The 27,935-nt window shown below is 40.9% G+C and overlaps 1 protein-coding gene across 3 annotated transcripts; it reads right to left on the bottom strand.

Annotated features, from left to right (window-relative positions):
- Positions 1 to 264: 264 nt before the first annotated feature.
- On the bottom strand, positions 265 to 21,062 carry LOC137278589 (uncharacterized). 3 transcript variants are annotated; one of them, XM_067811050.1, is made up of 3 exons: positions 20,859 to 21,062; positions 6,875 to 7,407; positions 265 to 1,437 (listed from the first exon to the last, which is right to left on the bottom strand). In XM_067811050.1, the coding sequence occupies exons 1-3, from the start codon at positions 20,896 to 20,898 to the stop codon at positions 1,219 to 1,221; spliced, it is 792 nt and encodes a 263-aa protein (XP_067667151.1). In that variant the 5' UTR covers positions 20,899 to 21,062; the 3' UTR covers positions 265 to 1,218. The 3 variants fall into 3 exon arrangements, with proteins under 3 accessions (XP_067667151.1, XP_067667150.1, XP_067667152.1); XM_067811049.1 differs by lacking the exon at positions 6,875 to 7,407 and having other exon boundaries at positions 20,320 to 21,004; XM_067811051.1 differs by lacking the exon at positions 20,859 to 21,062 and having other exon boundaries at positions 6,875 to 7,606.
- Positions 21,063 to 27,935: the final 6,873 nt, after the last annotated feature.

Genomic DNA, 27,935 nt, shown 5'->3' with positions numbered 1-27,935 from the left:
CATTTGGTAGATTAGTATGTCCGATGGAATTATATCTAACACAGGCATAAACAAAATGTCTATAGCGGTCTTATCGATCGTCCTGGTTGTTGTGAGTGGAAACAGCTGTCGCCAATTGGACGCAGGATCTGCATCTCTCCACTCAATATGCTTGTTCCTGGGCGTATCTTTAGAATAGCGAGTACACTTGTTACGGAAAAAACACGAGTGATCTTTTATGGAGTATGGCACTGTAGGCTACAGTTACGGACAACAAACAATGCCTTGCGTGTATGTACAATGTTTATTGGTGTAGAAAGGTCAAAAGAAAAACGTGTATAATCCAACAAAAACATGGTGAACGTTTGAAATAAGTAATGAATTCTTATCATGTAAATTATATTAATCAACAAATATATATAGACACGCCATTGTAGCTTTATAACACAACATAACGTATTTTAAGCTTCGAAGACACTACACTAGAAAGTTTTATCTGTAAGATTTATCATCTACATTGTTATGTTCAGGTTGATTTTGCCAGCAGTGTTTACTGGAACGTCATCGATAAACCAGGAAGTCAGTCAGTGAGAACTCACAGTAAACCACAAGTCTTTGTCTTCACTGAAACCACTGACAGGTCTATTGTTTACAGTGGAACCTTTGTATCCAGAGAGTTACGTTTAGTTCACAATTGTCCGAACAGGTTTCCCATATTTACATGGTGTCGTGAATGAGTGGCGAGGTTAAACAATATGTTACACTGAAAACATTATCTTCCCGCTCATAAGATAGGTATATTTGCGTTCCCTAAAGAGCTACATTTACAGGTTCCCTACCAGGCTGCTATTGTCATAGTGTCTGACTCCTCGAGTCATCGGCTGTCATAGGAGCAGATATACTCAAACACACAGCTGAAGATGCACAAACTGATACAAGTCCAAGCAGTGCCGAAAATGTGAAATATATTCATGATCTCCAAATACCTTCCATTACAGACAGGTGCTGGTCACTACTTGTATACTATTAAATATAACCTGGCCTTTTAGAGTGTGTCAAAACCACGGTGCTACCATTGCATATAAACGTATTCGAGAATACCCAGGGCATTTGGAGTGGACGTAAACCTTGTCCAACATGCTGCATATAAAGCTTATATTTCAGCGGGTTTTAGTAACGCCCAATCCAAATAAGGCACGGGACTGATGGGCGGAGAGTCTGACAATGACTTTATAACATTTAAAACAGGACTTTACATGCGATGGCCACTAACCACGTGACCAGGAGCGGGGCGACTGTAGAAGCAGCATTGGAGTCACCACTACCGTTATCGTTCTCGGCTGTAGCCGGCTGGAGGAAGAAGCTGTACTGGATGGAGGAACCTTTAGGGAGAATGACGTAGAACGCGTTACCAGACATCATCGGGGTCACAGACTCATAGGGGGTGCCCTTCATCACCTGGAAGAATATAGAAGTAGAATCTAGAAAAACGATGCCAAGTACTTCCTTACTATGACGCGGTGAGAAAAATAAATGTTAATTGACACTACACTAAATAACCGTTTCTAGGCGTCCAGACATCGAGTTAATTTTCTAGGTGATAAAATATCCAAAAGGCATAACAAATCTGTCTTTTTTTTAAATTAAAAACATTTATTAAATTTACACAAATATATATTTAACAGAGGTTGACATAGGAAGAGAAACAAAGGCATGACCCTTTAGCTTAACTGATTATCAGCTGGACGCTAAACATGTAAGATTTTGAAAAAAATGCAGTTTCAGTATTTCAGGGTTCGTCATGCGTCAAGATAGCAGCATCTAACGAGTACAACACTAGAGGGCCCATTGTTATACGTCAAGATACGAGCATCTGACAAGAGTACAACACTAGAGAGGCCGTCGTTATACATCAAGATCCCAACATCTAACAAAAGTACAGCACTAGAGGGTCCGTCGTTATACGTCAAGATACCAACATCTGACAAGAGTACAACACTAGAGGGTCTGTCGTTATATATCCAAATCCCAACATCTGACAAAAGTACAACACTAGAGAGGTCGTCGTTATACGTCAAGATACCTGTATCTGACAAGAGTACAACACTAGACAGGCTGTCGTTATACGTCAAGATACCAGCATCTGACGAGTACAACACTAAAGGTCTGTCGTTATACATCCCGATCCCAACATCTGACAAGAGTACAACACTAGAGAGGCCGTCGTTATACATCAAGATACGAGCATCTGACAAGGGTACAATACAAGAGAGGCTGTCGTTATACATCAAGATACCAACATCAGACAAGAGAACAACACTAGAACAGGCTGTCGTTATACGTCAAGATACCAACATCTGACAAGAGTACAACACTAGAGGGTCTGTCGTTATACATCAAGATTCCAACATCTAACAAAAGTACAGCACTAGAGAGGTCGTCGTTATACGTCAAGATACCTGTATCTGACAAGAGAACAACACTAGAACAGGCTGTCGTTATACGTCAAGATACCAGCATCTGACGAGTACAACACTAAAGGTCTGTCGTTATACATCCAGATCCCAACATCTGACAAGAGTACAACACTAGAGAGGCCGTCGTTATACGTCAAGATACGAGCATCTGACAAGGGTACAATACAAGAGAGGCTGTCGTTATACATCAAGATACCAACATCAGACAAGAGTACAACACTAGAGGGTCTGTCGTTATACATCAAGATACCAACATCTGACAAGAGTACAACACTGGAGAGGCTGTCGTTATACATCAAGATACCAACATCAGACAAGAGTACAACACTAGAGACGCCGTCGATATACATCAAGATACCAGCATCTGACGAGTACAACACTAGAGGGTCTGTCGTTATACATCAAGATACCAACATCTGACAAGAGTACAACACTGGAGAGGCTGTCGTTGTACATCAAGATCCCAACATCTGACAAGAGTACTACACTAGAGAGGCCGTCGTTATACATCAAGACACCAACATCTGAGGAGAGTACAATACTAGAGAGGCCTGTCGTTATACGTCAAGATACTAGCATCTGACAAGTGTACAACACTAGAGGGTCTGTCGTTATACATCAAGATACCAGCATCTGACAAGAGTACAACACTAGAACAGGCTGTCGTTATACGTCAAGATACCAGCATCCGACGAGTACAACACTAAAGGTCTGTCGTTATACATCCCGATCCCAACATCTGACAAGAGTACAACACTAGAGAGGCTGTCGTTATACATCAAGATACCAACATCTGACAAGAGTGCAACACTAGAGAGGCCGTCGTTATACATCAAGATACGAGCATCTGGCAAGGGTACAATACAAGAGAGGCTGTCGTTATACATCAAGATACCAACATCAGACAAGAGTACAATACTAGAGGGTCTGTCGTTATACATCAAGATATCAACATCTGACAAGAGTACAACACTAGAGAGGCCGTCGTTATACATCAACATACCAACATCTGAGGAGAGTACAATACTAGAGAGGCCTGTCGTTATACGTCAAAATACCAACATCTGACAAGTGTACAACACTAGAGGGTCTGTCGTTATACATCAAGGTACCAGCACCTGACAAGAGTACAACACTAGAAAGGCTGTCGTTATACATCAAGATACTAGCATCTGACAAGTGTACAACACTAGAGGGTCTGTCGTTATACGTCAAAATACCAACATCTGACAAGTGTACAACACTAGAGGGTCTGTCGTTATACATCAAGATATCAACATCTGACAAGTGTACAACACTAGAGGGTCTGTCGTTATGCATCAAGGTACCAGCACCAGACAAGAGTACAACACTAGAAAGGCTGTCGTTATACATCAAGATACTAGCATCTGACAAGTGTACAACACTAGAGAGGCCGTCGTTATACATCAAGACACCAACATCTGAGGAGAGTACAATACTAGAGAGGCCTGTCGTTATACGTCAAGATACCAGCATCTGACAAGAGTACAACACTGAAGAGGCTGTCGTTATACGTCAAAATACCAACATCTGACAAGTGTACAACACTAGAGGGCCTGTCGTTATACATGAAGATACCAATATCTGACAAGAGTACAACACTAGAGGGCCCGTCATTGCAATAAACGTCATATAGTTCTTTGACTTATGTTAGTGTTGTGGCCACTGTGTAGATATCGAGGAATAAATCCTTACAACGACATTGGTAGTTATTGGTTGCACGAAATCACAGTAGGCATGAGTCAAAGACAAGAGGTACTCCACGTATACGAAAGCTGCTTTAACGACGCTTGATTAAGTGCATTTTTAAGTTTCGTTCTGGCGTAGCGTAAAGCCAAAGAGAAGGTCTGAGAGCGATGAACAAGAAAATCAATACCAGAATGAAACGGCTCATCCTAACACACGATGGCTAACTTGTCCACTCGCGAACTACACTGTAAAATGTGTTTTGAATGCAAAACATGCAAAAGTATGTTTTAATTCTAAACGGAATACACATTTATTCTAGCTGGTTTAGGGACTGAAAAAAACATTAGCTATCGTTTCAATACAGCGGAGATATATAGCTGACCAGTACTTGACGATGGTGTTCATCCTGCCACCGGGTCAAAAACAGACAGTACACAACTGCCCATAACTGTTCGACAATGACTGAATGACTCATATATCATATAGATATTGACATACAGCCACACCGAGGCAGCTATTGACACGTCGCTATAGAGCTACAGATATTGACACGTCAGTGCAGAGAACTACAGATGTTGACACGTCGCTACAGATAGCTACATACTTTGACATGCCGCCACAGAGAGCTACGGATATTGGACACGTCGCTACAGAGAGCTACAGATATTGACATGTCGTTACACCGTGACAACTGTTGAAATGTCACTACGCTGAGTTACAATTATTGATATCTGACTTGTTTGGCCATGTAAGTGGGTATCACAATTTTGATGATATAAGTACATAACTGCACAAAACAGGTGAACCACCGCGTGTTTTTCTGAATGTCGATAGCATTTGTTTTGACCAGCGATATGGGAGAGCACTGTATCATTATCAAAGTTTAGGAATACAAATGTTTTTCGTTAATATTTTACAGTTCGCCATGCAGGTAGTTCACACTCCGTCATTTCATTGATGGAAGTCTCGAACTCCTTCCAAAGGAACTTACTTTGTCCCGTTGTCACCACGATAGCTGCTGTCACCATAGCAACAGTGATTCTCACCACTCTTAAAACAATCCAGGAGACGACTCTATTATGCTCGCACGTCTGAGCCAACGTCTTAAAAATGCGAGATTACATTTCTCAATTTATCACTTCCTTATCCAATCTGAGCTTACGTTATTTTTATTTGATAGTCGGTGCCTTAGGGTAAAATCTATAGGACATAGAATAAATATCTGGACTGCAAGAATCATAAAGAGAACAAATATTTTATGTAGATTTCTCGCACGGGCCTGCATTATTTACCATGGCAACCGGTAATCAAGAAGCACGAAGCGGCGTTGTGTCATTGTGATAGGACTCTCAGAATATCGATATAACTTAATATTCATGTTTAATAAAATCCGGTTTGAAATAACCCAACAACAATATTTTCACATAATCGACAGTCACTCCAGATTAAACGAGAGGAAATTGCTATCAGTTACACATTGCATACGTGGTGATCAATAGCTGCACATATGACGGGGGTAAAGAAATGCATTTTTCATTTATTCATCACAGAACGACGAATATCCCTCTATTGCATCCATATTTAGTCATTTCGGTTGGTACTGCTCTACTTCATGCAGCAGTTTCCTAGTCACATGATCACACTGTGGAGGAAGCAGATTCACATGCTGTTCCCATTATGGAATCAAACCAGGACTTTGGCATAACTCCACCATGTACAATTCAGGGATCAACAGCATGAGCATCAATCTACGCAATGAGGAAACCATGACATGTGTCAGCCCAGTCAGGGAGCTTGACTACCCGATTCCGTTTGAAAAAAACAAAGGTAGTTCGTGAAAGATACGCTGCCGACTAGATCCATCACTTAGTAGGACTCTCCGAGGTGAGCAAGTTCTCATCATTTTTTCATTAGCATTGTTTGCTCTAATAGTAATCACACAAAAAACTATAACACTGTGAAATGTAGAAAGAAATACTTTAAAACACATAACTGAGCGATGAAGTAACTGCAGAAGAGTTGTTTTCTGATCGCCTCAGGTGTGAACGAGTTATGCATCATAACACAGCCATTTCATGTCACCCATGAGACAGACAGGCGCGTGGAGTAAGGCATGCAAGAGGTCATAATGACACATTTCCGTTACCATGGTAATACACAAAAATCGATGTGTTGACAATAATAGCAACAGACAACTGATGAAGATTGGGTTAAAAATACTTTCAATTTGGCAAATGTATATTTCGACTTTTCTATATGTAGAGGGGAATATGTCAATCTTCTCGTCTGTATCCCTGTCTGCCTGTCATGCAAACACATGCAAACACTTCTCTGAAAACCTTAATATATTGTTGTAGTCTTAAAAAAGTCTCAACAATCGAATGCTACAAACAACCAACACTCAAAAAACACCATCAACCAACGATAAATGCACAGACAATTCAGCCAACAGCCAACCAAAACACTCAACAAACAACACCAACACCGCCGGCAGCGTATCTTTCACGAACCAACAATAAATGGAGAGACAATACGATCAACGAAGAATACAGTCCTACTCGTGTGCGTGGTATGAGGTGACTAAAGAGGTTTGAGTTGTTTAACTTGTGACTCACTCACTTACTCGCTTACAAATCAACGTCACAGCCACGGTTTCAAGAATCTTTGACATTTAGTTAAAAAAAAGTAATGACTTCAGCGTCACTTACTTTCTTGGAGAGTTTGACAATGCCACCGTCTCCGAGGGTGTAAGCGACCCCGTCTGTCCCCGCTGTTGTCGTCATTGCCGGGGTTTCAGATCCCTTTATGTTCAGCATCAGCTTCAGTTTCTCAGCAGTAATATTCGTTATCTCTACCATCACCCGTACGTCTCCGCTCATCACTGTCGTGGTTTCGCCGTCCATAGTGACGTTGGCGTTGGCGTTGGAGGTAAACACGTCGATGTACACCTTGAACTTTCCTTCAAAGACATCGGCAGTGCCTACCAGTCTCCTAGAAGACGGGGCTGTGGTTACGTCAGTCGCATTTTCAAACATGAACATTGCTCCAGCAAAACTGTTGTTTAGACCGGTAATTGTAGTGTTATCTGCTTTGATCTGTTGAAGATCCTCGAACACCACAGTCAGTTTGTTCTTGTCCTTGGAAATGTCCGCCTGTTTGGACGCCATTAGCGATTTTGTCATAAATTCAACGTAAGTCATGTTGGTGTTTACTTTATAGGTTGTGTCTGCAGTACAGGCGCCTACAAACAATACCAACCCGACAACACTCAACTTCATCATCGTGCTTAAATATTACAAGTCTGATTTTGGAACACGATACAGGGTGCCTCTCTCAAGTAGATGTGACGGTGGTGGTGTAATCACACCGGTAGACGCTCCCAGCAATGAGGATGTACAAGTGCCTTTATTACCTGCACAAACCACGCGTGACGTGCCCCACAGGTGGAAATACAACATAGCTCTCTCATTGGCTGCCCTGCCTCGCTACGACTGGTTACGCATTTCCCGAGCTATCATATCGACGCATTTTCTCATTCCTGGAAACATTGGTGGTTGAGATAATCGAGAACACAAACTAGAAATTGTTTGCATTCACATGTCTAAGAAAGCCTATTTACAAGAAACACCTATTTTGTGAAAAATGAAGCATACAGCTTTATGGATTAGAACGTATTGTTCATTACGTTTATTTTGTCGATGTAGATTCTTACATCGTTTTTAAACTAAATCCATAAAGCTGTATCTTTCATTTTTGACTCACCAACTTCTAGAATGCCCATTAAAGAACCTATTTTGTGTCAGTGTCGGAGTACCTTATCTGTTGTGTAGCAATGCAATGATGTACTCATATCGAGATTTGTATGTGGAGGTAAATATATACATATGCACTCTAAATTAATGGGTTGTTTCTTTGAGATAAGATAACTGTAGCTGAAGACCGACTGAAAGTTACACAATCACTGAATGAAAAGAGATGTCGGGATTTTGTCACTATATACCAAAGGGAGTTAGGTATTATTAAGTTGTAACCCCAGCAGTTGGTATAAATGCATATATCGTAATCATTTTAGCAGAGTTGAATGATGTGTTATGTTGGTGACTGACTGTACAGGAGTTTAGCAGAGGAACGTGGCCGACCAGATGGGAGACGCCGGGGTCGGGGAAGTCAGGGTATCTCCATGGTGGTCATCGTTACCTGACATTTCAGAACATGCGAGTGACAATGACGCGTTGTAGACTCTAAATTCTTGAAATACCGACTAGCTGCGTCGATGTTCACACACACAGACACACAGGGGCCGCACAGATGTTACCATCTGATCAATACACGGTGTACATTATGTGGCATTCTGCCATTAGTCATCAGATTCAGGGACATATATTAGTTTCTTAACACTGAGGTTTGTCGGTATAGTGATAAAGGGATGCGATGTTGTTGTTGATGAGTATTTCACAGGATCCCTCGTCTATCAGACCAGCAATGAGTATATCGGAGTTAGCTTTTCATGGCGAAAGTCCGCCCTTTTGGTTAACACTGAGGTCTGTCGACATACTAATAAAGGAATATGATGTTGGCGACGCTCCGAACCGAATATCATTGGTCAGGGTATTTTGCAGTATCCCTCACTCGACCCGAATATAACCGAGTTATTCGGGAAAGTCAGTCAGTTTGGTTAATCTATATTTGTAGCCATGACGCACAGTGGATTTGATATTTCGAAGTGTTTGTCATCAGATTGTACCCGGTGAACTAATGTGACCATCTCAGCATGCCCACCTGTCATAACAGGGCCCAGCAGTATCTGATCTGAGTTTACATGATGGGTGCACGCTATAACCAAGTCTCTGTGTGACCTGGCCGAGCAGTCAGCTTGATGCCAGATGTCTGTAATGTATAGGCCCAGGATCCAGCTCCACTTCAATGGTGTGTATGTGCTACATGGTATAAGTGTAACATATCAGGGTGAGTAGTACACGTGTTATACTATATATAAGGATCAATGGTATAAGTGTTATATATAAAAGGGTTAGTGGTATAAGTGCTATATCTGTTAATTATGTTGGTTGATAGTCTGTAGGATACATCCCACGGCCCATGATATATTTGTTAGATACTTGGGTCTGTGATATATGTGTTAGAACCTGGGCCAGTGATGTATGTGTTGTATACTTGGGTCTACGATGCATGTTATACAGTATGGTTCAAAATTATTGAGAATAGCTAAAGCATTTCATATTATTAAACGAGAACAAATCAGATAAAATTGAATGTATTGTGAAAGTGAACTGACCTTTTCATGTTGTGTAGGTAACAATTTAATATTTTATCAAGTCTCCTTGAGCTTCACGGCACAGTCTAAGACGGGTAGGCATACTTCCTATCAGAGAGGTTAGTGTCTCGTGAGTTATGCTGACCCAGTATCGGACCACTTCTCTCTTCATGTCTTCAATTTTTGTCAACCCCTTTTGATTCACACATTCCTTCATCATCCCCCAAATGTTCTCAATGGGATTTAAGTCAGGACTATATGCAGGAAATGGTAATGCAGTCACATTTTTCTCCTGAAACCACTGCTTGGCATGTTTTGCGGTGTGTTTAGGATCATTATCTTGCTGCAAAATCCAGTCATTTCCATAAAACACATGTGCACTTGGAAGCAGAAAATTATCTAATATGTTAGTGTAGCGTTGACTTGTCAGATTTCCCTCAAACACACACAGCGGGGTCGTTCCTAATAAGGATATCCCTCCCCATACATGAAACTTTGGGCTGTATTTAGGTCGTCGATACAACGGTGCTGACGCAGACTTTGTCCATATTTTCACATTATTGGGATATACCCATATTGAGCTTTCATCAGTAAAAATCACATTTTCCCAGTCAAAGTTTTCATGTGCCAAACACCACTCAACACGCCTGTTTTTATGTTCTTGTTTCATGAGAGGAGAAAGAATTCCAGTCTTTTTCTCCCATCCAAGATCAATGAAATTTCTTCTAACTGTAGATTTTGATACAACTGTTGATCCCCTTTCTATCATTTCATACCTGATGTTGGAGATGCTTGCCCTTTGCTTTTTAGAGGCTAAAATTCCCAGCCGGACGCGATCTGAGAAGTCCAATTTTCTGGGTCTCCCTGCTCCTTTCTGATGCCCAAAATCTTTTCCCTCTTTAAAATTCCTCCTAATCCTATACACAGTAGAAAGAGGAGTTCCTGTTCTCTCTGCCAGTGTATTTACATCATCAGTTCCTTGATTACACAACTCAAAAATCAACCTTCTTTTATCTTCAGCAGACATTGTTGACAGTGCTGAGGAAAATGACGTCTGCTACAAATGCAGGGGAGGTAACTCTAATTGTACTATACTCAGTAGGCCAAGATGAGTTACCTCCCTTATACCATTACTTAGTTTTAAGTATCAGTGAATCAGTTGAGGTGTTAGGATAGCTCAAAGTAAGAAGAAAAATTCTCAATAATTATGAACCAGACTATATATCTAGACTCTCTACTATGGTGTACGTATTACATGCTTGTGATGTATGCGGTATATACGAGGGTCTGGTTTATACGTGTTAGGTATTTGGATCTATGATATGTGTGTTATAAAGGCATATCTACGGTGTGTGTGTTAGAAACTTGAGTCTTTGATGACTGTGTTATAAAGCGAGGTCTATGATGTATGTGTTATACAGGCAGGTCTATGATGTATGTGTTATACAGACAGGTCTATGATGTATGTGTTATACAGGCAGGTCTATGATGTATGTGTTATACAGGCAGGTCTTTGATGTATGTGTTATACAGTCAGGTGTATGATGTATGTGTTATACAGGCAGGTCTATGATGTATGTGTTATACAGGCAGGTCTATGATGTATGTGTTATACAGGCAGGTGTATGTTGTATGTGTTATACAGGCAGGTCTATGATGTATGTGTTATACAGGCAGGTCTATGATGTATGTGTTATACAGTCAGGTCTATGATTTATGTGTTATACAGGCAGGTCTATGATGTATGTGTTATGCAGGCAGGTCTGTGATGTATGTGTTATACAGGCAGGTCTATGATGTATGTGTTATACAGGCAGGTGTATGATGTATGTGTTATACAGGCAGGTCTATGGTGTATGTGTTATACAGGCAGGTCTATGATGTATGTGTTATACAGGCAGGTGTATGATGTATGTGTCATACAGGCAGGTGTATGATGTATGTGTTATACAGGCAGGTCTATGATGTAAGTTTTGTAAAGGCAGGTCTATGATGTATGTGTTATACAGGCAGGTGTATGATGTATGTGTTATACAGGCAGGTGTATGATGTATGTGTTATACAGGCAAGTGTATGATGTATGTGTTATACAGGCAGGTGTATGATGTATGTGTTATACAGGTAGGTCTATGATGTATGTGTTATACAGGCAGGTGTATGATGTATGTGTTATACAGGCAGGTCTATGATGTATGTGTTATACAGGCAGGTGTATGATGTATGTGTTATACAGGTAGGTGTATGATGTATGTGTTATACAGGCAGGTCTATGATGTATGTGTTATACAGGCAGGTCTTTGATGTATGTGTTATACAGGCAGGTCTATGATGTATGTTTTATACAGGCAGGTCTATGATGTATGTGTTATACAGGCAGGTCTATGATGTATGTGTTATACAGGCAGGTGTATGATGTATGTGTTATACAGGTAGGTGTATGATGTATGTGTTATACAGGCAGGTCTATGATGTATGTGTTATACAGGCAGGTGTATGATGTATGTGTTATACAGGCAGGTCTGTGATGTAAGTTTTGTAAAGGCAGGTCTATGCTGTATGTGTTATACAGGCAGGTGTATGATGTATGTGTTATACAGGCAGGTCTATGATGTATGTGTTATACAGGCAGGTCTATGATGTATGTGTTATACAGGCAGGTGTATGATGTATGTGTTATACAGGCAGGTGTATGATGTATGTGTTGTACAGGCAGGTGTATGATGTATGTGTTATACAGGTAGGTCTATGATGTATGCGTTATACAGGCAGGTCTATGATGTATGTGTTATACAGGCAGGTCTATGATGTATGTGTTATACAGACAGGTCTATGATGTATGTGTTATACAGGCAGGTCTATGATGTATGTGTTATACAGGCAGGTCTATGATGTATGTGTTATACAGGCAGGTCTATGATGTATGTGTTATACAGGCAGGTGTATGATGTATGTGTTATACAGGCAGGTGTATGATGTATGTGTTGTACAGGCAGGTCTATGATGTATGTGTTATACAGGCAGGTCTTTGATGTATGTGTTATACAGGCAGGTCTATGATGTATGTGTTATACAGGCAGGTCTATGATGTATGTGTTATACAGGCAGGTCTATGATGTATGTGTTATACAGGCAGGTCTATGATGTATGTGTTATACAGGCAGGTCTATGATGTATGTGTTATACAGGCAGGTGTATGATGTATGTGTTATACAGGTAGGTGTATGATGTAAGTTCTGTAAAGGCAGGTCTATGATGTATGTGTTATACAGGCAGGTCTATGATGTACGTGTTATACAGGCAGGTCTATGATGTATGTGTTATACAGGCAGGTCTATGATGTATGTGTTGTACAGGCAGGTCTATGATGTATGTGTTATACAGGCAGGTGTATGATGTATGTGTTATACAGGTAGGTGTATGATGTATGTGTTATACAGGTAGGTCTATGATGTATGCGTTATACAGGCAGGTGTATGATGTATGTGTTATACAGGCAGGTCTATGATGTATGTGTTATACAGGCAGGTCTATGATGTATGTGTTATACAGGCAGGTCTATGATGTATGTGCTATACAGGCAGGTGTATGATGTAAGTTCTGTAAAGGCAGGTGTATGATGTATGTGTTATACAGGCAGGTGTATGATGTAAGTTCTGTAAAGGCAGGTCTATGATGTATGTGTTATACAGGCAGGTGTATGATGTACGTGTTATACAGGCAGGTGTATGATGTAAGTCTTGTAAAGGCAGGTCTATGATGTATGTGTTATACAGGCAGGTGTATGATGTAGGTGTTATACAGGCAGGTCTATGATGTATGTATTATACAGTCAGGTCTATGATGTATGTGTTATACAGGTAGGTGTATGATGTATGTGTTATACAGGCAGGTGTATGATGTACGTGTTATACAGTCAGGTCTATGATGTATGTGTTATACAGGCAGGTCTATGATGTATGTATTATACAGTCAGGTCTATGATGTACGTGTTATACAGGCAGGTCTATGATGTATGTATTATACAGTCAGGTCTATGATGTATGTGTTATACAGGCAGGTGTATGATGTACGTGTTATACAGTCAGGTCTATGATGTATGTATTATACAGTCAGGTCTATGATGTATGTGTTATACAGGCAGGTGTATGATGAACGTGTTATACAGTCAGGTCTATGATGTATGTGTTATACAGGCAGGTCTATGATGTATGTATTATACAGTCAGGTCTATGATGTATGTGTTATACAGGCAGGTGTATGATGTATGTGTTATACAGGCAGGTGTATGATGTACGTGTTATACAGGCAGGTCTATGATGTACGTGTTATACAGGCAGGTCTATGATGTATGTATTATACAGTCAGGTCTATGATGTATGTGTTATACAGGCAGGTCTATGATGTATGTGTTATACAGGCAGGTGTATGATGTACGTGTTATACAGGCAGGTGTATGATGTAAGTCTTGTAAAGGCAGGTCTATGATGTATGTGTTATACAGGCAGGTGTATGATGTAGGTGTTATACAGGCAGGTCTATGATGTATGTATTATACAGTCAGGTCTATGATGTATGTGTTATACAGGCAGGTGTATGATGTAAGTCTTGTAAAGGCAGGTCTATGATGTATGTGTTATACAGGCAGGTCTATGATGTACGTGTTATACAGGCTGGTCTATGATGTATGTGTTATACAGGCAGGTCTATGATGTAAGTTTTGTAAAGGCAGATCTATGATGTGCGTGTTACGTTCAAGACGCAATGATACGCGTGTATTATTCTCAGTTGCCAAGACAGGTACCAGTAGAAGACTCAGGCAAGTCTCTAGAGACCCGTGGCACACTATCAGTCATGTTTCCGGGGACCGGTAACACACTATCAGCCATATTTCCAGGGACCGGTGACGCACTATCAGCCATGTTACCAGGCACGAGTAACACACTATCAGTTATATTTCCAGGGACCTGTGATACACTATCAGCCATGTTACCGGGGACCATTGACACACTATCAGCCATGTTACCAGCGACAAGAGGCATACTATCAGCCTTATTACAAGGGACCAGTGACTCATTATCAGCAATGTTACCAGCGACAAGTGACATGCTATCACCTATGTTACCAGGGACCTGTGACACGTTACCAGCCATGTTACCAGGGACTAGTGACACTATCAGACATGTTACAAGGCACAAGTGACACACTATCAGACATGTTACCAGGGACCGGTGACACACTATCGACATGTTACCAGGGGCCGGTGACACACTAATCGACATGTTACCAGGGACCGGTGACACACTATCAGACATGTTACCAGGGACGAGTGCCACACTAGCAGACATGTTAATGCTTCAGCACCATTGTTTTGCGCCGTTTTTTACAGTGTTTCATCAACAAATATTGAATCAGTTGCTTCATTGCACGTTCTAAAATGTCGTTTAAAGCGCCCATTAATCACACGAAAGGTTGCATTTACCTTTGAGTACAAATGACCTTACCATGTTTTATTTTATGAATGACTCAAATTTTATGGTGTTCCCATACTTTTTTGTTTGTAGTATATTGTCCTGAAGAGACATGTCATGACGACTTCCATGGGTGGTTTGCCGCGCTTTTTCCACGCTGCAATCTGTCTTTCGCCAGGACTGTTTACAATTTGGAAATGGACATGTTACACTATGTGTCACAATAACACGTTCCCAGAGAGGTCCACTTTCTACGCGCTAATGTCATCAAGGTGTAATAGTGGTAAGCCGGCTGTGTCCTCTTTATGCATAGATGCATTTGCGCTAAAGCGAGGTCTCTAATCCACAGCGAATTTATATCGAATTTGATACCATCACCGTCATAGACACATTGCAGAAGTAGACAAGCCATTGGTTCCACTGAACAGCGTCGTCAATTTTGTTATGCACTCAATGAGAGTGTGTTTGATTCCGACTGTCTTATGGACAGACTGAAATATGTGACAGAGGGGTCTGTCTGATCTTCGTGACGGCCTGTGGAGGGTACAGCAGTAGAAGGGAACTCACTATTTCATTGTCACTGAACGGCATAAGATCATTGATATTTGTGTGTTTTGATTTGGCAAGTCACAGCAGAAATTCTGCGCAATTAAGAAAACAAATAAACAGGAAGTGGAATTAATTAGCGCCGAACCTGACACCTTCTGTTTACCTAAATGAGCTACACTCATATTGTAGAGGGATAGTATCAACGAGAAAGTACAACATTTCATATATTCTTTCCTCAGTAAACATCAGATAGCAGTTCACTGTCCTGTTTGAAGCTATGTCCCGAATCCTTGAGTGAGTGTGTGAGTGTTGTTATGCTGCTCTTAGAGATATTTCAACAATATCACCGCGGGGGACATCAGAAATGGGCTCCCCGCATCGTAACCATATGGGGAATCGAACGCTTTAACCACTGGACTACCTCACCGCTACCATGAACCCCTGAAACTAAGAATGTAACTGTCTGTAGTCAACACGTCTCCGATGGTCACCTTACGTTCACGACAATTATACCAGGGACAGAGTTCGGAAGACAGGTGGCTGGGTATTCCAGTTCTATTTTTGTTCAGTTTTGGCATCCCGCTAAATAACAACGTCACACACAGACGTTACCCACTCCGTAAGATGGGCAACAGATTCCTCCTCTCTTTTGGCCCATGATGCTTCAATAGAGTCACGTGTGACTTTCAGAGATCTGAACCCCACTGGAAGGAAGGGCTGCTGCTTAAAAGAAGGCTTCAGCAAAACTGACGATGAATGGTTACTTCCGGTTCAGTTTACTCCGTCACAGCTGCGATTGAAGTCATTCCATTCAATACCAGTTTGGTCCATCTTGAACAACTCGAGATAACAGACGAACGGTGAGGAACGGAAACAACTCGTGAGCAACTCGTGTTTTCTGTAACAAACGTACTCGCTGACCTAAAGATACGACCTGGAACAAGCCCACTGAGCAGAGAGTTGCAGTATCGTGCGTCAAACTGGCGTCAGCTGTTTCCTCTCACAACAAGCAGGACGATCGACAAGACCGCTGTAGAAATCTTGTTTATGCCTGTATAAAGTATTAATCTACTGTTTGTTACATTTCCTGTGTTAAAGTACTCCGTGTACATGTAATCATCACTTGTTACAATATGAAATAGAAGTCAGCACTATGCCTCGTGAAAACCGTAAAGGTATTTAATACCCATTGTGTGCTAGTTCTGTTGGTCCTAACGCCACTTTTAGCAATATTCCAGCAATAACACGGCCGTCGACACCGGAAATGGGCCAGTGTTCATCGGGATCTCATCTAAGGCCGGACCGATACTGGTCTACCTGTATATTTACTGCAAATGTCGCCTCTGAATACAAGACAAATAATAAAGAAACAAACAATAGCCACACACAAACAAACAAGAAAGATTTATAAATCATAGGAAAATCTCACACACATGGGAAAGTCATTGATTGACCTGTGAATCATATGACTGAAAGGCTGTCTGCAGCACTCACCCAGCAGACATTACATATGAAAGACAGGTGTGAGACCAAAGAGAAGGGCTGAGAACAATAAACTCAAAAATCAGCACCAAAATGAAACGACTTAACCTCACAGAGCAATGGACCATGACTGTGTAGCATGGGCAAACGTGCCACCTTGAGAAATTCATGACATGACTCCAGTGCAAACAATCATGATCCCACTGTAAAAATATGTTTCTAATGCAAAAAATGAAAGAATGCGTGTTAATCCTAAACGAAATACACATTTGGTGTTTTCTATTATTTCATGTGGTTTGGGTATAAACACTAGAAATTAGCTGGCGTCTCAACACTGGGAAGGTTGACCAATAGTTGACTGTGGTTTAAGTAATGACCCTACTACCGCGTCAAAAACAGACAATTCACAAGTGCCTACTGTGTTCGACAATCACAGTATAATCATGCAGATATTGACATGTCTTTACACAGTTACAGCTGCTGACAGATCGTTACACAGAGATATAGATACTGACATGTCGCGTCAAAGAGCTGCGGATATTGACATGACACAAATGTATGGATATTGACATGTCGTTCCACAGAGCTATGGATGCTGACATGTCACTACACAGAGCTGTGGATGCTGACATGTCTCTACACAGAGCTATGGATGCTGACATGTCACTACACAGAGCTGTGGATGCTGACATGTCACTACACAGAGCTATGGATGCTGACATGTCACTACACAGAGATATGGATGCTGACATGTCACTACACAGAGCTATGGATGCTGACATGTCACTACACAGAGCTATGGATGCTGACATGTCGTTCCACATTGCTATGGATGCTGACATGTCACTACACAGAGCTGTGGATATTGACATGTTGCTATACAGTGACAACTATTGACAACTATGACCATTTAAGTCTGTATCAGTTAGGTCAACCCGTTGCTGTGGTATGACTATTTAACTGGGTATGAGAGTCAGTCTATAGCGGTGGTTTAAAGGGGTATCAAAGTCAATCCGTTGCGGGGCTTTGACCATTTACGTTGATAACTGCACATAACACGGTAACTTACTGTTAGAACTGTATATTAATAACATTTGTTTGGACCAGTAATATGGTAAAATGGTGTATCATTATCAGAGGTTTGAAGCACGACCGTTTCTGTTAATATTTTACAGTTTTGAATACAGGTCGACGCACTACTAGTCCACACTAGGCCACTTCATTGATGGAGGTCTCGAACTCCTTCCAAAGGAAATTACTTTGTCCCGTTGTCACCACGATAGCTGCTGTCGCCATAGCAACAGTGATTCTCACCACTCTTATATCCCCATTAGTAGGCCTTCTTATAAATATCTTCTTAAAACAATCCAGGAGACGACTCAATAATGCTCGCACGTCTAAGCCAACATCTTAAAATGCGAGATTACATTTATCAATTTATCAGTTCTTTTTCCAATGTGAGCTTACGTTATTTTTGTTCGATAGTCGGTACCGCAGGGTAAAATCTATAGGAAATAGAATGAATATCTGGACTGCAAGAATCATAAAAAAGAACAAATATTTTATATAGATTTCTCGCGCAGGCCTGCATTATTTACCATGGCAACCGGTAATCAAGAAGCACGAAGCGGCCACTTTCTAACTCGCGTTGAGTCATTGTGATAGGAGTCTCAGAATATCGATATAACTTAATATTCATGTTTAATAAAATCCGGTTTGAAATAACCCAACAACAATATTTTCACATAATCGACAGTCACTCCAGATTAATCGAGAGGAAATTGCTATCAGTTACACATTGTATACGTGGTGATCAATAGCTGCACATATGACGGGAGTAAAGAAATGTATTTTTCATTTATTCATCACAGAACGACGAATATCCCTCTATTGCATCCATATTTAGTCATTTCGGTTGGTATCGCTCTACTTCATGCAGCAATTTCCTAGTCACATGATCACAACTGTGGAGGAAGCAGATTCACATGCTCTTCCCATTATGGAATCAAACCAGGACTTTGGCATAACTCCACCATGTAGCCTGCACATCAGTCGCAGTACATAATGCGCGGGTTATGGATGACAGAAGCGAGAGCGAGTAAAGGACTGACCATATGACTAAAGTATCTATTTACACTTTCGACCCCTAAAATTAATTTTGATGAAAAGGAGTGAGTGAGTTTAGTTTTACGCCCCACTCAGCAGTATTCCAGATATTTGGTGGCAGTCTGTAAATAATCGAAGGAACAATTCAGGGATCAACAACATGAGCATCAATCTACGCAATGAGGAAACCCTGACATGTGTCAGCCCAGTCAGCGAGCTTGATCACCCGATTCCGTTTGAAAAAAAACAAAGGTAGTTCGTGAAAGATACGCTGCCGGCTAGATCCATCACTTAGTAGGACTCTCCGAGGTGAGCAAGTTCTCATCATTTTTTCATTAGCATTGTTTGCTCTGATATTAGTTACACAAGAACTGTAAGACTGTGAAATATAGGCAGAAATATCGCAAACACGATTGTGGGACAATAATTCTATTTCCTCAGCAAATCGCCACGTGACATACGTTAAACCACATCACTGTGACATGAGGTAATTCTAGGAGAGTTGTTTTCGGATCGCCTCAGGTGTGAGAGAGTTATGCATGATAACATCGCCATTTTATGTCACCTGCACGACAGGCAGCCGTGTGGTGTAAAGCAAGCAGGAGGTTTTAATGACACATTTCCGTTACCATGGTAATACAGAAAATCGATGAGTTTACAATAATAGCAACAGGTAACTGACGAGGATTTGGTTAAAAATACCGACAATAATGAAAATGCATATTCTATATGTAGCTGGTAACTGTTCTTGTTATTTTATAAAGCACCTCTTTGTCTTCAGAAACTTATGTTAAGGTCACCTCAAGTTTTGTACGATTTTCATAAGATGAAATGGGAACATGTAAATCACTTGACAGACTGCCTGTCTGTCTGTTCACAGATGCATATACTTCTCTTAGAGCCTTAATATATAGTTGTCATCTTGAACAAACAAACAAACAAAACAAACAAAAATGGAATACTCAAATAACACCACCAACCAACAACAAAAACACAGACAACACCACCAACAAGCAACCAAAGCACACACAACACAACCAAGCTACAATAAATGCAGAGGCAATACCATCAACCAACAATAAAAGCACAGGCAACAACACCAACGAACGATACAGCCCCTGTACTCGTGTGCGTGGTATGAGGCGACTAAAGAGGTCTGAGTTGTTTAACTCGGTGACTCAACTCACTCACTCGCTTACAAATCAACGTCACAGCCACAGTTTCAAGAATCTTTGACATTTAGTTTAAAAAAAGTAATGACTTCAGCGTCACTTACTTTCTTAGAGAGTTTGACAATGCCGCCGTCTCCGAGGGTGTAAGCGACCCCGTCTGTCCCCGCTGTTGTCGTCATTGCCGGGGTTTCAGATCCCTTTATGTTCAGCATCAACTTCAGTTTCTCAGCAGTGTCGTCGAATGTAATGCCCGTTATCTCTACCATCACCCGTACGTCTCCGCTCATCACTGTCGTGGTCTCGCCGTCCATAGTGACGTTGGCGTTGGAGGTAAACACGTCGATGTACACCTTGAACTTTCCTTCAAAGACATCGGCAGTGCCTACCAGTCTCCTAGAAGACGGGGCTGTGGTTACGTCAGTCGCATTTTCAAACATGAACATTGCTCCAGCAAAACTGTTGTTTAGACCGGTAATTGTAGTGTTCTCCGCTTTGATCTGTTGAAGATCCTCGAACATCACAGTCAGCTTGTTCTTGTCCTTGGAAATGTCCGCCTGTTTGGACGCCATTAGCGATTTTGTCATAAATTCAACGTAAGTCATGTTGGTGTTTACTTTATATGTTGTGTCTGCAGTACAGGCGCCTACAAACAATACCAACCCGACAACACTCAACTTCATCATCGTGCTTAAATATTACAAGTCTGATTTAGGAATAAGGTACAGGGTCCCTCTCTCCAGTAGATGTGATGGTGATGTTGTAATCACACCGGTAGACGCTCCCAGCAATGAGGATGTACAAGTGCCTTTATTACCTGCAGAAACCACGTGTCACGTGCCCCACAGGTGGAAATACACCACAGCTCTGTCATTGGCTGCCCTGCCTCGCTGCGACTGGTTCCATCAGCTAATCATGAGATGGAAACTGCGCATGCTCGAATCAATGCAAAACTGTGCTCTGGTATAGATCAGACGTAAAAATCTCAGCAGTGGAAGAGTTTTCCCACGAGATTATGCTAACTGTTGAGCTGCTTGTAGTTGTATAATTACAACCTAGTTTCCCACAGCAGCACTAAAATTAGTTTTAAAACAGACATTGCTATCGGTAACTGTGGAACTTGATTTTTTTTTAAAAAAAATCAAAACCACGTCTTGCTGTGTGCTAAGGCATGATAGTGGTGGAGGCTTGTTCAATAACATGTCCGTCAGTAGACAGTGATCACTCAAGTCAACAGAGGAAATCTAAGTCCAAAAATAAAACTGACTGTCATGGTAAAAAGTCCAGTCGCGGAAAGGTATCGTCAGTTAGCAATAATGCTATTCCAGGCCTCAGTGGCCATGCAGTCGAAAGTGAATCCTCTCGCCATCTGATGTCAGAGCTCGTGGCCAAAGTAAAAACATGCGGCAAACTATGGATTAGGTGACTTTCAGGTACAAAGGGACTTGTTTTATTATGACGGTGGGGAAGACCAAACATACAGTCACTTTGATGACGATGAAGAAAATGATTGCATTGAACCGAGTCAGAACACAATCCGTGAACGTTCATTGAGTGTTGGAACCGAAACCAGCTGTGCTGGCATTGCAAACCAGTTCCTTAACACCCACCCTCCACATGGAGTGTCTATGCCTTTCGGTGAGGAACATGTTGACGTTGTAGCATTTATGCTTAATGCTAGAACCTATTGACGCAACATTGGCTGAACTGGCAACTGAATTCTTTGAGACCGGAAGAATCGTCCTTATCGACAAAAATAAAATCAATGAAAAGGCCTGGAAACTGGAATGGGTTGAAAACTCCCGTGGTTAACAGACTTTTGTGATATTCCATCAATCCAGGAGCTTTTGTCTATGGTCTGTAGAATGCTATAGGTTCAAAACGGCCTGATAGAAGCTGGCACATGTGTTGTTGCTACACTAGAAGTGCTGATGAAGAACAAGAAGGATATTCCTTTTCCCGTCTACTCTAGAATGGGTAACAAGTTGTGCAACCAGATGCATTGCCTATGACCTCATATTCCAACAAGGGAATCGTCCAAACTCATACGACCACGTCTGAACTTCCAGTATCGACTTTTATGCTCTCCAAGTGCACACACTTCATGTGACTACCTGTTTGGTGATGATGTTGCTAAAAGCCTGAAAGACGTGAATATGGCCAGTCATCTTGGGAAATCACTAAGCAGAGTTCGTGGGTGGCACCGGACTGCCCGCTATGTGCCTTCTAACAATCAGTTTGGCTGCAGAGTCAGAGGTGGTGGGTAGAGCCAGACTGCCCAGTATGTGCTTCCTAACAATCAGTTTGGCCGCGAAGTCAGAGGTCGTGGGTAACACCAGACTGCCTGGTATGTGCCTTATAACAATTTGTTTGGCCGCAGAGTCAGTGGTCGTCGTCGGGGCCGTGGTCGTGGATTTTCACGTAGATATTGTTTTATTTGGGTACCCCAATTGTTTCAGGACTGAATATGAATATGATAAAAACTCCAATGCAGTTTATAGAACCCAAATAAATGTATTTCAGTAATCAAGAAAAGGAAATTGTTCACGGATAAATTGTAGTTTTAAAAACACTTGGTGTCATTGAGCTGGCAAAAGAAACAGATAAACTATTCATTTCAAATATTTTTCATTAAAAAGAAGAAAAAACAAACAAATATAGACTGATTTTTAATTTGAAACAGCCCTTACAAGCAGCATTGCATTCGTGGAAAAGGAATACATACATGGCAAAAAGTTGACCTGACACATGCGTACTAGGCTACAGTGTTGGAGGAAGATGGTCTGAGGAAAAGAGAGGTTATGACATTAATGTGTTGAAACTTAATCTATCTTGATGTCACTCCAAGCTCTGTCACTAACAAACATTTCCAATGGAAAACATGTCCATGTGCTCTCTGACTCCCAGCTGTTACTTATATTCAAGCATTGATACAAACATCTATTGATTTTGCGAAGCATACCTGGTTTTGGTGTATGGAAAGAAATATTTGGCTCACTATCTCTCACATGGCCGGTTCCAAACTACATAAAGGCGTATAAACCATCCAGAATATTTAATGATAGAACAGAATGGTCTCTGAATACACCAGTATTCAAGAAAATCATTCAGCATTTGAATGTAAACCCTACAGTAGATGTGTTTCCATCACGGCTAAACAGGAAACTGTCAAGATTTGTTAGTTGCAGACCTGAATCAGAACTAGTCGCTGTTGATGCGTTTCCTCTGACATGGGCAGAGGAATATCGTTTATTATCACAATGTTTACAGACGATTGAAGCTGATAGAACTAGAGTAGTGATTATTGTCCCATGGTGGTCTACACAAGATTAGTTGTTGCAATACTGTGTTGTAGACCTTTGATGTAGCTGAAGGACCTAGTAAGAGTGTGGAAGGTCTGCCACACCCAATAGCCGGAGGCTGATACTGAAAGCCTGCCTACTGTCTGGTATTGCTTCACATTGAGAGGAATTTCTGATGATGCAGCCAAGGTCCTTGTCAAATCTTGGAGAGAAGGAACACGCAAGCAATATGGCAGTTACCTCACGAGATGGAGAGAGTTTTGTTGCCAAAGGCAAGCTGACATCTTCAGCAGATGTGTTAGATTTCCTATTTTCGCTAGTCCATGCTAGACTGAGTTATAGTTCTGTGCACACTGCATGATGTGCCTTATCGACCACTGTACTGCTTGACGGTCAACCATGTGGTAGTCACCCAATCTAGGTTCCTTAAAGCTGATTTCCAAGAGACCCACTACTTCTAAATATCTGGAGGTGTCGAGTGTAAAAGATGTTCTTACATTCCTGTAAAGGTTGCAAACTATCTTTCTTTCTTTGAAAGAGTTTACTATCAAATTAGCATTGTTTACTTTTTAATTTTCTGATTTAGTTAAGCAGTCTAAGCTTGGAAGACTGACAAAACCTCTTACGGGATATTCTGTGGCCAAACGTTTGTGTGTACATGTATTTTATTTGACAGCTTCACAACTGTGGTACTAGAAAACCATTCAATTAAGTTATCAGGCAATACTATTGCTGTCATGTATGTTTCATGGAAATATACGTCCTCAAATGTTGTACCATGTTGTTGGTGATTTTTATATCTGAGTTGAACTGAAAATCTGTTTATGAGTGAGCATTCATCAACGAGACTTGCCTTCACGTAGATTAGCTCATCGAACCACAGTCAAACTTACAAGCAAGTATCGTTTAACTTTTAGATTATACAATCACATCGACCATGAAAAGAGGCCGCATTTTTTCATTCCTGGAAACATTGGTGGTTGAGATAATCGAGAACACAAACTAGAAATGGTTTGTATTCACATGTTTAATAAAGCCTATTTACAAGAAACACCTATTTTGTGTCAGTGTCGGGGTACCTTATCTGTTGTGTAGCAATGCAATGATGTACTCATATCGAGATTTGTATGTGGAGGTAAATATATACATATGCACTCTAAATTAATAGGTTGTTTCTTTGATATAAAATAACTGTAGCTGAAGACCGACTGAAAGTTACACAACCTCTGAATGAAAAGAGATATCAGGATTTTGTCACTATATATCAAAGGGAGTTAGGTATTATTAAGTTGTAACCCCAGCAGTTGGTATAAATGCATATATCGTAATCATTGTAGCAGAGTTGAATGGAGTGGGATGCTTGGCATCCCTTGAATGATGTGTTATGTTGGTGACTGACTGCACAGGCGTTTAGCAGAGGAACGTGGCCGACCAGATGGGAGACGCCGGGGTCGGGGAAGTCAGGGTATCTCCATGGTGGTCATCGTTACCTGACATTTCAGAACATGCGAGTGACAATGACGCGTTGTAGACTCTAAATTCTTGAAATACCGACTAGCTACGTCGATGTTCACACACACACAGACACACAAGGGCCGCACAGATGTTACCATCTGATCAATACACGGTGTACATTATGTGGCATTCTGCCATTAGTCATCAGATTCAGGGACATATATTAGTTTCTTAACACTGAGGTTTGTCGGTATAGTGATAAAGGGACGTGATGTTGTTGTTGATGAGTATTTCACAGGATCCCTCGTCTATCAGACCAGCGATGAGTATATCGGAGTTAGCTTTTCGTGGGGAAAATCCGTCCTCTTGGTTAATATGTTTGTAGTCATGACACATAATGGATATAAGGGTCGATGGTGTAAGTGCTATAGTGTATATAACGGTCAGTAGTATAAGTGCTAAACTGTATATAAGAGTTAATGGTATGAGTGCTCTACTGTATTAAAGAGGTCGATGGTATAAGGGTTATAATGTATATAAGGGTGGATGGTATAAGTGTTATGCTGTTTCTTAAGGGTGGATGGTATAAGTGTTATAAGGTTTATAAAGGTCGATGTTATACGTGTTATGCTGTATATAAGAGTGGATGGTATATGTGCTACACTTTATATAAAGGGCGATGGTGTAAGTGCTATACTGTATATAAGGGTGGATGGTATAAGTGCTACACTTTATATAAAGGTCGATGGTATAAGTGCTATACTGTATATAAAGGTCGATGGTATAAGTGCTATACTGTATATAAAGGTCGATGGTATAAGTGCTATACTGTATATAAAGGTCGATGGTGTAAGTATTATAAGGTATATAAAGGTCGATGGTATAAGTATTATAAGGTATATAAAGGTCGATGGTATAAGTGTTATACTGTATATAAAGGTCGATGGTATAAGTATTATAAGGTATATAAAGGTCGATGGTATAAGTGTTATAAGGTATATAAAGGTCGATGGTATAAGTGCTACACTTTATATAAAGGTCGATGGTATAAGTGCTACACTGTATATAAAGGTCGATGGTATAAGTATTATAAGGTATATAAAGGTCGATGGTATAAGTGTTATACTGTATATAAAGGTCGATGGTGTAAGTGCTATACTGTATATAAAGGTCGATGGTATAAGTATTATAAGGTATATAAAGGTCGATGGTATAAGTGCTATACTGTATATAAAGGTCGATGGTATAAGTATTATAAGGTATATAAAGGTCGATGGTATAAGTGTTATAAGGTATATAAAGGTCGATGGTATAAGTGCTACACTTTATATAAAGGTCGATGGTATAAGTGCTACACTGTATATAAAGGTCGATGGTATAAGTATTATAAGGTATATAAAGGTCGATGGTATAAGTGCTACACTTTATATAAAGGTCGATGGTATAAGTGCTACACTGTATATAAAGGTCGATGGTATAAGTATTATAAGGTATATAAAGGGCGATGGTGTAAGTGCTACACTTTATATAAAGGTCGATGGTGTAAGTGCTATACTGTATATAAAGGTCGATGGTATAAGTGTTATAAGGTATATAAAGGTCGATGGTATAAGTGCTACACTTTATATAAAGGTCGATGGTATAAGTGCTACACTGTATATAAAGGTCGATGGTATAAGTATTATAATGTATATAAAGGTCGATGGTATAAGTGCTACACTTTATATAAAGGTCGATGGTGTAAGTGTTATAAGGTATATAAAGGTCGATGGTATAAGTGCTACACTTTATATAAAGGTCGATGGTATAAGTGCTACACTGTATATAAAGGTCGATGGTATAAGTATTATAAGGTATATAAAGGGCGATGGTGTAAGTGCTACACTTTATATAAAGGTCGATGGTGTAAGTGCTACACTGTATATAAAGGTCGATGGATTAAGTGTTATAAGGTATATAAAGGTCGATGGTATAAGTGCTATACTGTATATAAAGGGCGATAACATAAGTGTTATACTGCATATAAGGGTGGATGGTATTAGAGTTATGCTGTATATAAAGGTCGATGGTATAAGTGTTATAAGGTATATAAAGATCGATGGTATAAGTGTTATGATGTACATAAGGTTCGATGGTATAAGTGCTATACTGTATATAGGGGGCGATAACATAAGTGATATACTGTACATAAAGGTAAAGTCAGATCTATTGTACATATGTTTTAAAGGCAGGTCTATGATGTGTTATGAAGGCAGGTTTATGATGTATGTGTTATAAGGCTGGTGAGTTATAAAGGCAAGGCTATGGTGTATGTGTTACGTTCAGGACGAAATGATGCGTGTGTATTATACTTAGCCGCCCAGTCACAAGTAGAAGGCTCTCAGGGAAGTCACCAGGGACCGGTAAAAGCCTCTCAGGGAAGTCACCAGCGACCAGTAGAAGACACTCAAGCAAGCCACCAGGGACCAGTACAAGACATTCAAGGAAGTCACCAGGGATCAGTAGAAGACATTCAAGGAAGTCACCAGGGACCGGTAGAAGACTCTCAGGCAAGTCACCAGGGACGGGTAGAAGATTCTCAGGCACGTATCCAGGGATCGGTAAAAGCCTCCCAGGCACGTCACCAGGGACCAGTAGAAGACATTCAAGCAGGTCACTAGGGACCGGTAGAAGATTCTCAAGCAAGTCACCAGGGACCGGTGGAAGATTCTCAGGCAAGTCACCAGGGACTGGTAGAAGACTCTCAGGCAGGTCAGCAGGGACCGGTAGAAGATTCTCAGGCAAGTCACCAGGGACCGGTAAAAGCCTCCCAGGCAAGTCACCAGGGACCAGTAGAAGACATTCAATCAGGTCACTAGGGACCGGTAGAAGATTCTCAGGCAAGTCACCAGGGACCAGTGGAAGACTCTCAGGCAGGTCAGCAGGGACCGGTAGAAGATTCTCAGGCAGGTCACCAGGGACCGGTA

Source organism: Haliotis asinina, chromosome 3, assembly GCF_037392515.1.
Source record: "Haliotis asinina isolate JCU_RB_2024 chromosome 3, JCU_Hal_asi_v2, whole genome shotgun sequence".
Taxonomy (NCBI): Eukaryota; Metazoa; Mollusca; class Gastropoda; order Lepetellida; family Haliotidae; genus Haliotis; species Haliotis asinina.
This window is presented reverse-complemented; position numbering and strand designations above follow the sequence as displayed.